Source organism: Arctopsyche grandis, chromosome 9 (assembly GCF_051622035.1).
Source record: "Arctopsyche grandis isolate Sample6627 chromosome 9, ASM5162203v2, whole genome shotgun sequence".
NCBI lineage: Eukaryota > Metazoa > Arthropoda > Insecta > Trichoptera > Hydropsychidae > Arctopsyche > Arctopsyche grandis.
Window position 1 is genome coordinate 3,991,216 of NC_135363.1, and position 15,998 is coordinate 4,007,213.

At 34.8% G+C, this 15,998-nt stretch overlaps 1 protein-coding gene across 2 annotated transcripts in view; it reads right to left on the bottom strand.

The window, feature by feature from the left end:
* Positions 1-15,031, bottom strand: part of LOC143917048 (semaphorin 5c-like) — a 40,438-nt gene extending 25,407 nt beyond the window's left edge. The window contains exons 1-2 of one of the 2 annotated variants that reach the window (XM_077438422.1): positions 14,717-15,031; positions 5,432-5,547 (exon numbers count right to left, since the gene is read on the bottom strand). In XM_077438422.1, coding sequence (XP_077294548.1) covers positions 5,432-5,547; positions 14,717-14,730 — 130 coding nt within the window. In that variant the 5' untranslated portion in view covers positions 14,731-15,031. Of the gene's footprint in view, positions 1-5,431; positions 5,548-7,336; positions 7,356-14,716 lie in introns of those variants that run through there. The other variant, XM_077438423.1, reaches the window with a different exon arrangement.
* Between the last annotated feature and the right edge of the window lie 967 nt (positions 15,032-15,998).

Here is a 15,998-nt window from a genome sequence, read left to right on the forward strand (position 1 = left end):
GCAATCTCGAATTTCACTGAATTGTTTAAAATGCTGCAAATGTACAAATTTGACCATAGATGTGTCTGTGGATATTAGTTGATTAGTATTTATATACTTTGTATAGGTATAATGCTAATAAGTAGTCACCGGAGCCTGAGGGGGCCGTCTATTGTTCAAAGGTTGTAAATGCATTGTTAAAGGTTTGCCGAACAATGGATAGCACTGTAACTATTCTACCTCTACTAATAAGCTTCAGCTTGTGACAGCTCTCACTCATGACAAAAGACTTTTATGTTAGCAAGCAGTGTGGCTTAATGGTAGCGTGTATGTTTAGCACCAAGTGATCAGTGGCTTCGATCCGCTATACTGCTGGTTAGATTTGGGGGTATTTGTGACCGCAAATCGATCGTTTCTTATCAGAGTTTGCCAATTTTATCTAATCATTGTTGAAACGGTTCCTCAAAATTGGCAAAAAATCATCTTTTCTACTGTCACAAATCTTATGTATTTATTGTTTGTACAATTTGTAAAAATTATGTACAAATCTAAAATCCATAAATGTCTCAATGGAATTATTCTTTAATTAATTAATTAATTGATTGTTATTTCGTGTTCTTCAGCTTCTGGAAATACAGTGATTTATGTAATAATAAATTGCTGCATTGCTTGTAATTAATTGTTCAGGAAGGCGCATTGGGGTCTTCCTGTCAAGCCTTCTTGGTATATATCTATCTATCATATATATATATATATATATATATATATATATATATATATATATATATATATATATATATATATATATATATATATATATATATATATATATATATATATATATATATATATATATATATATATATATCAAAATGAATGTCTGTGTGTGTCTCAAATAGGCTCCTAAGCCACTGAACCGATTACAATGGAACTTTCAGGATTTGTTGTATGCATGTCCGGGAAGATTACTGTGAAAAAAAGACGGGAAAAACGGAAATGGGTGTCATTGCAACGCAATAATTTCAAATGTTTTCGCGTCGCGACCAACGTGTTCGCTGCCTGCGTTTTTCCGAAAAGTGGGAACGGGATAGGGAACGGGAACGGGAATTGCCTGCGTTATTGTGGTGTTGCAACGCATGCCGGGTTCAGCTAGTGTAAAATAAAAATAAAATAATGTTCTAAGCACTGAAACATTATAATGAACAACTCTGATATATGTAGATACATTATGAATTCAATTCCATTTCAGACATACATATGTACATATGTAGGTATCTATTATTCGTAAGCACTTCACTCAAATGAATTCAGAGCACAGAAAAATTCTGCATTATCCATTAAATTCTGATACCCAAGTAGCCACATGAGACACGGAGCATTAAATAGTTACATCGTCGGTCCTCCAATGATCAATACCAATTCCGCTTACATATGTACATATATGCCATTGGAGACAAGTGGAGCTCAAACGAGAAGCATCTCCAAGACCGACCTTCCGGATCATCCGCGTTGATAATTTCATACCTGTCACTCATTCTAGAGCCGATGACACTAGCGGATGAGTGGTTTCCCGCACAAGACGTGAACGGGGGCTTCGTCTTGAAGAGTGACACTTCTGGTCACACCTGCGCTCATCCATAAAGGTCTGGTTCCACTTTTAGCGACCGGCGACCCAATGTCGCGCTAAAATCTTCCCTTGCCCGAATCATTTTTATATGCCCGAACGTTTGTCCGATATGCAAATCTACAGTTTTCAACTTGTGCTCTACTTTGGACTGTAGACGGTTTTACAAAAGGGGTCGAAGACATACGTACATATCTATACAAAAGATTTGAAAAAGGTATCTGACATTTTTTCAGAAAACTTTACTATTGCACAATCTCAATTGTCTGGGGTATATTTTACGGTGTCACGATAAAATTTCCATTGGACGAAACGCCGAACGATACAACATCCCCGACAAAATGATAGCGCGACATAATGTCTACGGACAAAACGGTAACACGAGATAATGTCTACAGACAAAATAAAAACGCGACTTAATGCCGGCGGACAAAAAAAACGTACAAGAATTCAAAAAAACGTGTGATGTCGAAGATATATAGGTATACACGTCCTTTGACATTTTATTAAATGAGTCGGTCTAATCGAAATTTAGTCTTAAAAAACAAACTCTATCATTAGAATTTTCGAATTCTTCATACTAATAAGAAAACAATGATTTTTTCACTTTCTTTATCGTTAACCTTTGGTGGGCGTAATTTTCTTTCTTCTTTTGAGTATACTTAATTAAAAGTGTCAGTCGTTATAATAATTTTTTACAGTATAAATTGTAAATGCTTTTCGTAATCAACAGAATAATAAAATATTAGAGTATGTTCAATGTACGTTCGATTCATCATCTAAGACTCGGTTTTATTTTAATATAATAATTTATTAAAAATACCATAATGATCGTAATGATTTTGAAATATGTAATCAAAGTTATTGATACGTAAATAAGAAGAAGAATAAACTACGTTTAAATTTGATTATTAAACTCTCAAATACACGTGCTATTTGAATTATTAAAAAAAAATATATATATATCCGTTTCACAAACTAAATTCGTTTTTGAACACGTGAATCTCATATTATTTTTATTTTATTTTATTTTATTGTCACAAATCAATACACACTCGCCATTACAGATTTGCTCCAATGCGACGGGTGTACGTTAATGAAATACATAAACAATCAGAAATCAGAAATACAGTAATACATACATATACAATCAGAATATATAGAATATAACAATAATGAAATACATAAACAAATCAGAAATAATAATCATAGTGACATCTATGGATTTCAGATTACTGTGTATAATTAATACAAATTATACACAGGCAGATTTTTGTGACAACAGGATTAGATTTTTTTAATACCAATTTTCAGGAACCGTTTCAGCAATGATCAGATAAAATTGGCAAACTCTGATAGAGAAACGATCGATTTGGAGTCACAAAACCCCCAAATCTAACCAGCAGTGGCGAGGACACGAACCTATGACCTCAGTGATGCTAAATATATACGCTATCACTAAGCCAAACTGCTGGCTAGATTATGTCGCGTTATCATTTGTCCGTAGACATTATGTCACGTTATCGTTTTGTCCATAAACATTATGTCGCGTTATCATTTTGTCGGGGACGTTGTATCGTTCGGCGTTTCATTCGGGGACGTTTCGTCGTACATCCCGCCCAAACTATACTCGGGTCTATTGTCGCTAACGGCCGTCCACATCTCCTCTAACTCCACTCCACTTTATTTTAATACTTAGTAATATTAACTTTATAATATAGTAATAACACTTTATTTTAATACTTTAATAAAATTAAGAAGAGGTTTGTAAAAAGGCGATATAGCCAAGCATTTTGTCGGGGAAGTTGTATCGTTCGGCGTTACGTCCAGGGACGTTTCGTCGTGGATCCCTTTTTGACATGTGGGTTCTTCGATCCAGGCTCCAAACCCATCTACGGTGAACATATATTCAAGTATCATGAGGTATTATATCAAACTTAGTGGTTCTAAATTGAAAACCCGAAATATATCCGATGAAAAAATGGCTACAGTGCAAAGAAATGGTCCAAGAACGAGATTTATAACGCGGCTGCGAGCGGTCGCAGGTCGCTGAAAATGGAATCAGGCCTTAGCTCGCACTGATCGTTCTGAAAGTCTGAACCTGAAAGTGGCAGTGTGATGAATTGTTCGAGATGTCATCACGTCGACGAAGTCAAGCGGGTCAAGAATGGATCGGTGCGAAACGAGTTTCACAATAGTTTTTTCATCTTCCTGTGCCTTTTGCAGAACGCATCTATACTAAGTGCATTTTATTTTTCTCGAGTGGTTATGTGCGTTTATTTATGAGCGCAACGTCGTACCTGATTCAATTCCTATTTTTTTCTCCCCTTCAAAGCCTTGAGCTTGCTGAGAACTTATGTATAGTCTCTTCAAGTATTACGATTGATGAATTTTGATGCGTTTCCAACTGCTCGGTGCCTTTTTTGAATACATTGCAAGTGCTTTCAACTGTCGGACACTTTGAATTGTATCATCAAAGAATGGGGGGTGAATGCGATAGCATTTACATTTTACATCATTCTCATGCTAGATCGGTTCAACTATAGAAATAGAATCGGAAATATTGTTAAGCCTAGCCTAAAATTGTCAGAACTTGTTATTTAATAAAGAAAATATCATTTTGATAAATAATCAGGGCAAGAATGGGTAATTTGACCATTTGTTAAAAGTAAAGTTACATATAATCGATTAATAGTGAAGCAGATAACAATAATTGTCGCCTAGCTCTTGAATACTGCTAAGAAATTAAAAAGTCTAGATCATCACACAAAGAGTACTAGAGCTAAAGAATAATCTGCCTCTTCTTTTTTTTTCTATCACACCACCAATCACGATAATTATCTCAAACTATATTATGTAAGTATCGACAAAGTAAGACACACAGGATTGAAAAAAGATTATAATAAACCACAAATAAATCTACTGATAAAAAAAGATTTACCCAACATTTCACATTTGATAAAATTTCAAATTAGCGAAATGAAACTAACAATAAATAGCCTTGTAAAAACTCTCATATCATGTTCGAAGACCAGCAGCTGAAAATCACTGCTTTAACTACACAACAAAAGTATTTCAATCGAAAAAGAAGTAATCCATCGAGCATCTTCAACCAACAACTTCTACAAATCCAAACACCAACTCAAGAATTTGGAACACGGGAACCACACAGTAGCAAACTAACGATCACTACAAAGGTCGTCGTCGTTTTTTTTCCTGCCTTTTTAATCACCATACATCCACACAGAAGTCACGGAGGCAACCTTGCAGAACCCGTTCCAGATAGACCCGAGAGGGCAGCAGCCAATATGGGAAGTCGCCACCGACGAGATTCCTCAAGATTGGCACACGCTCTCCGAAGACAAACATTCAATCGACCACAACCGCAATTAACACATTTTAGAAGATAGCGGTATCGACTAGCAACACCTCCAGAAGAAGAGCTCGAGCTACAATGTCGGCGGATGGGGTAACATTTCATACATATATGGACACCGTGGAACATTCGAGAGGACAAAAGATCTGAATGGTCAGGTGCTATGTGGTACCAGCTTGGGTATATATGAATGTAAGTGTATATACAATTGATCGAGATGGGTGCGTCTCCTTGTTGAGCTAACAACGTCCATATAGGGTAGGTAATGGGCGTTGCGGTCCAGTCCGGTACGTGAGTGTACTTCTCTGATGACTCTCCAGAGTTTACGGAGAGTCGTTGACATCGGACAGAATGACAGGTTGACACGTCGTATAGTCCAGTTGGCGTGTCGTGAGTCCTTTTGACGGCTAGGGTCAGAGTGTGTTGTAAAATATTGAGCTATGACCGCTTACCGTTGTATGAAGTGTATCTGAAGTCGTCTTCTATCTTCTGGGTCTTCGCTTCGGCCGCGAGCGATGGAGCCAATGCGACGAGGATAGTCAGGGATTGAATGACTATCATTTTTAAGCTGAAAAATAATTGCAAGCTTTAGTCATGTAAATAGAGGACTTTTATTATACACTAGCTGAACCCGGCATGCGTTGCAATGCCACAATAACGCATGCAATTCCCGTTCCCGTCCCCATTGGAAGTCCCGTCCCTAGTCGGAAAAACGCAAGCAGCGAACACATTTGAAGTTAATCAATTATTTATTTATTTTATTTATTTTACCCTAACAACGCATGTCGCGACGCGAAAACATTTGAAATTATTGGGTTGCAATGCCATTAATTGCCGTTTTTCCCGTTTCCGTTCCCGTTTTTGGCCGAATTTTTTTCGCGGTAAGCTTCCCGGACATGCATACAATAAATCCTGAAAGTTCCATCGTTCCATCGTACAATAACGCATGCAATTCCCGTTCCCGTTTCCGTTTCTCGATGCGTTTCGATAATTGAATGTTTCAGTTTCAAATTAATACTTAATAATCAAATTAAATTATAGTATGGGAACGCATACGTGACAGATAGACAAACATTGATTTTTTATATACATATGTAGTATTGTTATGAGTAGAGGTAGGATAACCAAGGTGCGGTCTTGAAAAAAACGGACCCATAGGGTGCTGCATATTGTTCATTGCATTGTTAAAGGTTCGCCGAACGTTTTTTTTTTGGACTCTTTGTAAATAGAGCTAAACCGCCCAAATTCCTGGAAAAAGCACCGTGTCTATCCTATGTCTAGTTATGAGTAGAGCCCGGAATCTGAAGGGGCTGTTTATTGTTCAAAGATTGTAAATACATTGTTAAAGGTTTGCCGAACCTTTTTTACAAAGCATTTACAACAATTGAACAATAGGCGGCACGTTAAGACAAGCCCATTTTAATTTAGTTATTTTGGAAAATTTGCAGTTTTAATAAAATATTACAATTACTAATGAAATATAATTATTTAAAATATAAACCATTTAAAATTTTTTTACATATATCATAGATAGGAAAAAATGTAGATATTAATAAAAATAACAAAAAAAGGAGAAGAAGTAATAATAATATTGATAACATAAGTAAAAAAAATGATAGCAATAAAAAAAATAATAATAATAATAACATAAATAAAAATTATAATAATAAACAATTACTAATAGAAATAATTACAAAATTTCAGCAAAATAATTTGAAAATAAATAAAAGTAAGTAAAATAGTTAAAAAAAAAAATGAAAAAAATTTACAATTCAATTATTTAATTATTTATCTGCACTCTGACATATGTACATTCAAAAATAAATCATCAATAATCATTCTATTATAGCTTGATTCGTGTTTGTATAAATAAATCATAAATAACACACGTCCATTGCAATTTAAACGAACATTGCACAAAATATTCAACCCGAAGCGATTTCGAATGCAAAACGTTCGACTCCATATGGGTTTGAGCGCTCTCGAAAGTTGATTTATTAACCCTTTCGCTGACAAACTTAATTAAAAAAATCAAATCTACATACGTTGGTAGAATGTGTAGTAAAATAAAACGTGTAATTATCATTACTTAACAATTCAATTTCACGCAAATTACGATCAAAGTCACTTTCTTTTACAGGTTATAAACAGAGATCTCCGGCCAGGATTCTTCAATGCCCAAAAAATGGTTCAGTATTGTCAATTACTATTATCAACCTTTTTTTGATATCTTGCTTTGTAGGACAATAGTAGTAGTGAACCATTTGTGCATAAATAATCCCAGCCGCCGATCTCTGGCAATAATTGTAATTTGGAATACATAAATATGTACATAGTGAATATAATATCATACTTACACTGTAACGAGTCAATAATAACTGATATAATATACATAGATAAATTGTAAAATATTGATAAAAAATATTCGTCATCAATAAGTAACGTTTTATCAAAGTTTTATGATTTCTCAAAACTTTCATATCATCAATTAATACACAATCTTTACAGTAGCCATATCTTATTCAAGTGCATCAAGTCACAAATGTAACATTTTAAACGAATATGCCGAAGAATATGTGAATATGCTCGTCCACGTTGATAACATGGACGGCCGGGCGAGTCGCGGGAGTGCAATAAAAATGCAGGAGATCACACCGTGACCACTGACGAAGATATGTCGGGTAAGCGTGCGGGGATGAAACGAGGGGGCAGAGGGAGGTGAAGTAGGGGTGGGGCGATGCGAATTCACCACAAGGGATGTGCATGCTGAACTCGCTAGCGACAATAGCCTCGGTGTGGTTCATGTATCAATTCCTTTCCAAAACCACCCGTTGAAATATCAACGGTCACAACACTAGTTTATTAAAATTGCACGTTTCATACCTTTGGGAAACCTTCATGGGTGTAGGGAAATAGATAATTAACTAATAGAAAATAACTAGTGAGCGGACCTAAAGCGCGCCGTTCATTGTTCAATTGTTGTAAATGTTTTTTTTGCACTCTAGTTTTGTAAATAGAGCCAAACCGCCCCGATTCCTGGAAAAAGCACGCTCTCTATCCGCCCTTTAATAACAACTAGTTTTAGAACTACGTTTCAAGACGATGCATGTAGGATTCATTTTGTAAGCGATACGTGGTACGAGCGGTTCGATGATTATTGCTCACAAAGCCCTCGCCCAAAAGTCACTAAAATAGCGGAACATCTGGCACCCGAAAAATCCATCATACTAACGATAACTATCATCTGGCACCCGAAAATTCCACCCACCGAGAGTAACACACGCAAACTATCACGCTAATGAAAATTCGAATGTAGAGAATATTCCGTATTCGCGATTTTGTGGCAAAGATTGTCGTGTGCGAGATTGTCATGAGCGAAATTGTCCGTTTACCGATCCAAACATGCCAACTTAATAGTTTATACATGAACTCTTTTGAGTTTGAAAACTAGATCCTACATCAATTTGTTGGGGAAATAAAACAATAAAGTGCGCGTATATGCGTCTTCAGATTCCGCGAGAAGCGCTTGACGAAAAAAAAATGCAATCAACGCATTCACATCCGGAACAGAGTGAGTACTGACGGGCTCATAGATTCGTATGCAATAATTCACTGTCGATGATAAATGGTCGTGGGAACGACTATGATGGACGACCACTTGGTCACCTACTTTTGCCGAAACGAGTGACGATTCGATAATGTGCCGGGAGCGTTAACACTTTACCGGCGGACGGATGCGGAAGATTAATTAGTATGCGCACGATAGTTCAATCGCGATTAATCGATTCGACAGCCGACAGACTACCGTATTAGTTCTGCGATACACTTGAAGTATGGCAGACGTCACAAACGTGACCTACGGTATATGTACAAGCTGTCAAACAATTTGCACAACACGGTCTTGGACAACAAGTGCTCCAGTTTAGTTAGTGGTCTCAGAAACCTTAGAAGAAAATCGAGACTACGTCTGTCTGTCATCGACTAATGGAATTAAATGATTTATTGTATAAAACAAACAGTGTATTGTGTGTTCTGATAAATACACTTAGGGCCGGACCGCACCGTGCAACTTTGTCGGCCGACTAGTTGCGCGACACGAAAAAATGTATGGAAATGTGTGCGACAAACAGGTTGACGGGTGTGGCATGTCCCATCTACCTGCATGCATTGATCTGGTCGCCCTCAACCAAGTCGCTCGCAAGTCGCACGGTGCGGCCCAGCCCTTAGACTAGAGATCGGGGTACTAAGTTTTTACAAGCTTTTTTCCTCTCGTGCATCGGGTACTGATGGAGCGGTCTATTTTTTTTTTCACGGGTTGTACCCCAAGGTGACATATATCGTATAAATCTTGTATATATATATACATTGATAGATTAATTTTTTTTAAATCATATTCAAATAGTGGTGACATAGTGGATGGTTTTTGCCAATTTGCCGGAGTTTCTCCATCAAATTGGATAAAACCATCTATGGTAAAAACCATCAAGGCATCTACATACGTATGTTATAGATAAATAGCTGAACTCGGCATGCGTTGCAATGCCACAATAGCAATTCCCGTTCCCGTTCGATTTTGTCGGAAAAACGCAGGCGGCGAACTTGACTTGACTAAAAAAAAACGTGCTCTTAAAAATGTGCTCACTAAAATAAAATTATCATACGCGGGCGCGTTTTTAAACATTTCAAACGAAAAACTTTTTTCAATAAGCGTCCATATAAAGATATAATATTTATTCATATCTTATACATACATACATACATACTTAGATGTGACACGCTTCTACTCATATAAAATTTTAGCCTGCGGCGCATTATTGGTTATTCCAAAATTTAATTTGATGGAAAAAACTCATCGCTTAACATCCATAATAAGATACAGCGTTATATTTTGAGAACTGTAACACTATTGAGATTCATCTATGGAAATATTTCTATATATCGTCTGCCATTCTTTTTACTAATTTAGATATGAAGCTAGATATGTATATACACAAGCGAGCACACAAAATCCGGCATCAAAACATGAACTGTCTGTAGTATATAATATGAGAAAAATATCAATACCGATAAAAATATTGATAACGAAATAATCTTACGGTGATCATATTTTTACTATAAATGACTATCCGAATGCACAGGTGGGGTCGGTATCAAACTTTCTGATGCGACGATTAGAATTTATCAAAGAACACATACTTAAATGGGTATATATTTTGTAATTATAAAATAAAATGACGTCACAAAAATACGAAAGCGATTAATTTTCGAAAGACATGTTTAGTATAGTTATTGTGTGTACATAAGAAACGAGTTATACCGCACGGATTACAGCCGGATAAACGGATTAATTATTGCACTCGGAGATGTTATCGTTTCTCGTTCGGACATCAATCATTCCCGTAACGATCGATGGGTCATTTTCGAGTTTAGCCATTTATGGCATCCGGAATGATTTAATGTATAATACTCATTCGAATTGAAAAAAAATCGGATAGAAAGTGCGCGTGAAATTCTTACACGGAATAAAATACTAGCGCGCACGAAACTGTTAACGAGAAGATTTCAAATATGTATAAACAAGTATTTAGAATATGTATAGTATAAGTAACAAAACTTGAATGCGTGTTGGCTTTAGGTGTTGAAAATGCAATAATTCAATTTTATGATTCACTGATCATCATCATCATCATCGTCGTTTACAACCACTCACCATCTACTGGCCTACTGCTGGATATAGACCTCTCCAGCACGCTTCCATTCGTCTCTATTTTGCGAAACTAATTCATCTCACCTCACACACTTTTCTAATTTCCTCAACCCATCTCCCCTGCAGGCTTCCTTCAACCCTTTTACATTCTCTCGGGTACCATTCCAGCACTTCCTTTTCTCCACCTTTCGTCTATCTCTTACTAATCTCTTGACTCTCTTCACTACATATATCAACTACCACATACAATAATATGTAGGTAACGGAATTAATTACCAGTATATATATGTACATATGTATAGGTATATTAAAATGCGAATAAAAGTATTTGTTTTCAACTTTTATTTTCAGCATTAAAGGTTCTGATTTCATCTTCAAATCTATATACATACATATATAAAATTTAATGTCTGCTGTGTGCCTCGTATAGGCTCCTAAACCACTGAACCGATTACGATGGAACTTTCAGGATTTGTTGTATGCATATCCGGGAATATTACTGTGAAAAAAATCACCCAAAAACGGGAACGGAAACGGGAAAAACGGGAATGAGTGTCATTGCAACGCAATAATTTCAAATGTGTTCACTGCCTGCGTTTTTCCGACAAATGGGAACGGGAACGGGAACGGGAATGCGTTATTGTGACATTGCAATGCATGCCGGGTTCAGCTAGTTAATTATATAATATTCTAATAATGGTAAAAGTTATATGACATCAGTGTATAAGCAGCACAGCCATAGCCAGGGTTTTTTTAAGGGGGGGGAGTGTTGAAACACATGTGAACCCCACCACCTCCCAAGCATTTTTTTTTTGTTCCTAGAATTCGTGGAAAATTAGGTACATTTAAAATAAATAATTATTCAGTCAAGTCATACGACTAGAATATCAAGTTAAATATAATAAACGACTTTTCGTTACTTCTATATATGTACATACATATATAATTTGGTCCACCAAACTATCAAATTAATTAATCATGATGTAGGGGCTCTAAGACATGGTCGAGTTTGGGTCGCCATCCTGCGAGTTGGGACCGATTCGACCATGTTGGTGGCTAACACTTTACTTCCTTCTCGACCGTCATATTAAATTGTGCAAATCACACCGTAATTTTATTCGTTTCGTCCCCATAATGCTATTTTTTCGAAAAAAATGTATTTCTGCAGTGCTTTAATACGGTTTAATATGAAAAAAATTATGAATCATATGGCAAATTATCGAAAACAAGCTAACGTTTTCATATTTTTTCAAGTATTTATTTATTTAATAAAATTTCACCTGAGGCGTTGAGTAATAATAAAAAATTTTAAATTTGATTGTATTTGTTTTTTTCTTCAAAATATCTCCTACTTTTTAATTTAGGGGGGGGGGGGGCTAATATCCCCAAAACCCTCTAAATTACATAGAAGGCAATCTTCCTAAAATTATACAAAAGAGTATGAAACTAATTTTAGTATAGAAACTGTCAATATGAACAGTAAGTGTCTTTATCTTTATGTACTCTATCTATGTACATATGTATATATCTACATATATCTACATACATATGAAGCTCGTTAAATAAAGGACCACAGTAGTTGGCCAGTCTAGATACGATACTTGGCCACTCGGATCTTTATGTAAAAAATTAACATTGCTACTCTTATTAAAGATTAATCAATCAAAAAGCATATGACATTAATTCCAATAGATGCATATTTTAAAACATCAAAAACCAATTATTTTGATACTACATATAATAATTACTATAACCTACATATATGCGAAAATTCTTAATGGTTTTTCTTAAAATAATTATGTTTTTTTTTTTATCAACTTATGTAATTTAATAAACTGTTAATTTTCCAAACAAAATAAATAAATAAATCTCTCCCCTACAGGCGCATACAGATTCAGTAGGTTCGGACCACAACTAAAATATAATATAATACTTAATAGTTTATGATTTTTTTTACAATTCCCACGGGTCATTGTGAATAAAATATGAATTGATTGTTTGAGCTGATCCCAAACATGTGTCATCCTATGTTGGACAGTCCCTAAAAATATATCCTATGTGCCCGCCTGATCCCTTATATCAATAATATGACTTGCGACATGATTATCCTAAACTCGTATTGGACATTCAAAAGCCACAACACAACAAGATAGAAATGAGAAAGGAAAGAAAACAAATACACAAGATCATTTCATTAAGCTGCTCGATATCAAGTGTGGTCGCAATATCATTACAGGTTTTATTTATATCATTATTTTTTTTTTGTTTTGCATTTTTTATGTTACATTTTTAAGTCTGTCTCCGCCCCAGGGCGCTTCGTTAAAAAGGCGGCACCGTCGAAACTCATAAAGGAAAAAATGCAAAAAATGCATTAATTAAAGTCCAATTTGCAGATGCAGAAATTTGAAAGCTTTCGCGAGAAATCGGCGAGTTCGCGTAAACTGAACGGTTTCTCATCCAATTTAAATTGCATTAAAACGAGAAAGGGCGTTTCAATCCGGTCACATATCCAATGTAATTAAAAATAAATTCAATGAGTCGTAAAATATCGCATTGCAATTTTTCCTAGTTCGTCTTTAGATCTTAAAACATATCCCAAAGAATAGCATAAGTATACACAGTGCCGGCCTTACACCCAATGCCGCCCTCGGGCAATTTTTTCTTAATACTCTTAGAAAAAAAATTCGCCTTTAGCGCTCTAATCTAAAATTTTGTATGACTTTTGGCGCTATAATTTTAAATTTTAGAGCGCCTTTGGCGCATCGTGCGGCGCCCTAACTTATTTGGCGCCCTCGGGCGCCGCCCAACCCAGCCCCCCCCCTAAAACCGGCACCGAGTATACATAGTTTCGAGATCGAAATTCCGTATGTAAAATTTGGGTTCCTTTGATAGTTCAATTCAAAATGGCTACCCCTAAGAGGGCTGGACAGCAGCGCCTTGTCCATACAAACGTACTATACTTATCCCTTCCTCAATTATGGCACTAGAGAAATTATTTTTTAATATGCTATGGATATCCACCATTGGGGTGCATCTATCGTTTTATTTTTTTGATTAATTATTTTTTATAGGAGCTAGGAGCTACCTATAAAAAACATCTATAAAATCGCCTCTTTTTTACACCCACGAAACGAGTCCAGCGTGCTTATTTAACGGTCGATTTTTAAAAAAATACGCCGATAGATGCACAGAAAGTATCTTTCTCATACCGATGATGACATTTTTTTAAAAATTGGTCCAGTTTTGGAGGAGAAAATAGGAGAATATGAAACCTCGATTTTGTCAATTTGAAATACGTTTTATCTGGTCGAAGCGCAACTGTCGCATTCACTCAATATATATATATATATATATATATATATATATATATATATATATATATATATATATATATATATATATATATATATATATATATATATATATATATATATATATATATATATATATATATATATATATATATATATATATATATATATATATATATATATATATATATATATATATATATATATATATATATATATATATATATATATATATATATATATATATATATATATATATATTTATATATATATATATATATATATATATATATATATATATATATATATATATATATATACATATATATATATATATATATATATATATATATATATTGATATATATTGTCGCATTCACTCAATATATACATACACTCAATATATATATCGAAGAAAGGAACGGTAACAAAATTAAGGTTTCGGGTGTACAGCCCTCTTAAATGTGTACGCATATTATAGCTATTATAAATAGCCCGGCATTGCTCGAGTGAGTGAAAGTTGAAAAAAAAGAACATTTAGTATAGGTAGTGCACGGTCTAATTTATAGTATACCAAATTTCATGGTTCTAAATTGAAAAATTCGAACATTAATCTTTATGTATGTACCTACATAAGTAGATACAAAGTACTTTTGAAAAATACATATTGATATGAAATATTAGTCAAAGATTATACTATCTATTGAATAAAATACATACCTTAAAAAAAACATTTAAATTAAATATAGAATGTGTTTCGAAGGGTCCAAGTCCTATTTAATACGATAGTTTATTCCACACACTGTTTCGCCGAACGACGATAAATCAACATTTCAAATTCAAAACGATCTGTCGATTACAACCGGAGGTAATACAAAAAAAAACAAATAAAACACAACTGCTTTTAAAAACAAATGAACTTTCACTAAAAAAAAAGTATTTGAAAATATGAAATTTACGCAACGATGTACATTTTTACTTGTGTATTTAGAGACGAGACACGCGAACGACCTCTTCGAAAGTCCGACAGCCACTGGACCAGACCGGCTGCTGCATCATCTCATGTAAACACAGACTGTCGTCATGACAACAGGCTTTATCACTGGATTATTGGTGTAACCGTGATTTGTCGACGATCACACGGGACTGACCAGTCCGCCGAGAATTCTCGAGATCTCATTCTCAATCTAAAACTTTGATAGACACGATTCATACGAAACATGTCCAGAGAAATGTAATATTGATAGAAGTGTCTTTAGGTGTTATATTGTTGTCAAGTGTCGGTTGTCCACAGACAATCCTAAATAATTTTAGTATCAGTCGTATATGACGCTTGGTGCTCGACGTATGTCCGATAAAAACTTTATATTACTCGCTTCGATTCGACATACATACATATGTACGTCACAGCTAAACCACTGCCAAAACGTATATACGAATACAATAACAAAAGAAAAAAACTTCCATATATGTATACTGATCGCTACAAATGTTTCCGCTTAGCAAAGAATTCACCGCCATCTATTGAAAATTAATTTAATTAATTAATTTTTCTATCGGTGCTTTATATTGTTTATATGTTGGTAGGTAGGTAGTTTTTACCATTTTTTTCATATCAAACAATTAAATATAAATATATTTAAAAGGTATTTGAGAAAAATTCGACCGCGTGGGGATCGAACATATGACCGACGACACATTTCTTTTAATTTATTTTTATTTAATAACTTAATATGCCAACACCCATGCGATCATATGTCATCGGGTACAACACAGAGATACATATGTAATAAGAATAGAGGGGCCCTTGCGAATAAATAATTGTTGTCAATTTTACGCGGTACGTCTCTATAAATACGCTACATCGCACGGAATACAATCGGATCAATTTACTTATAAAAATGTATCCCATGTTGTCTATTGTGTGTTTTTGAATGTATTGTGCAATTTTTACCGATGCTTGCCCATCTTGCGAGTAATATAAACAAACAGAGAAGTTTTT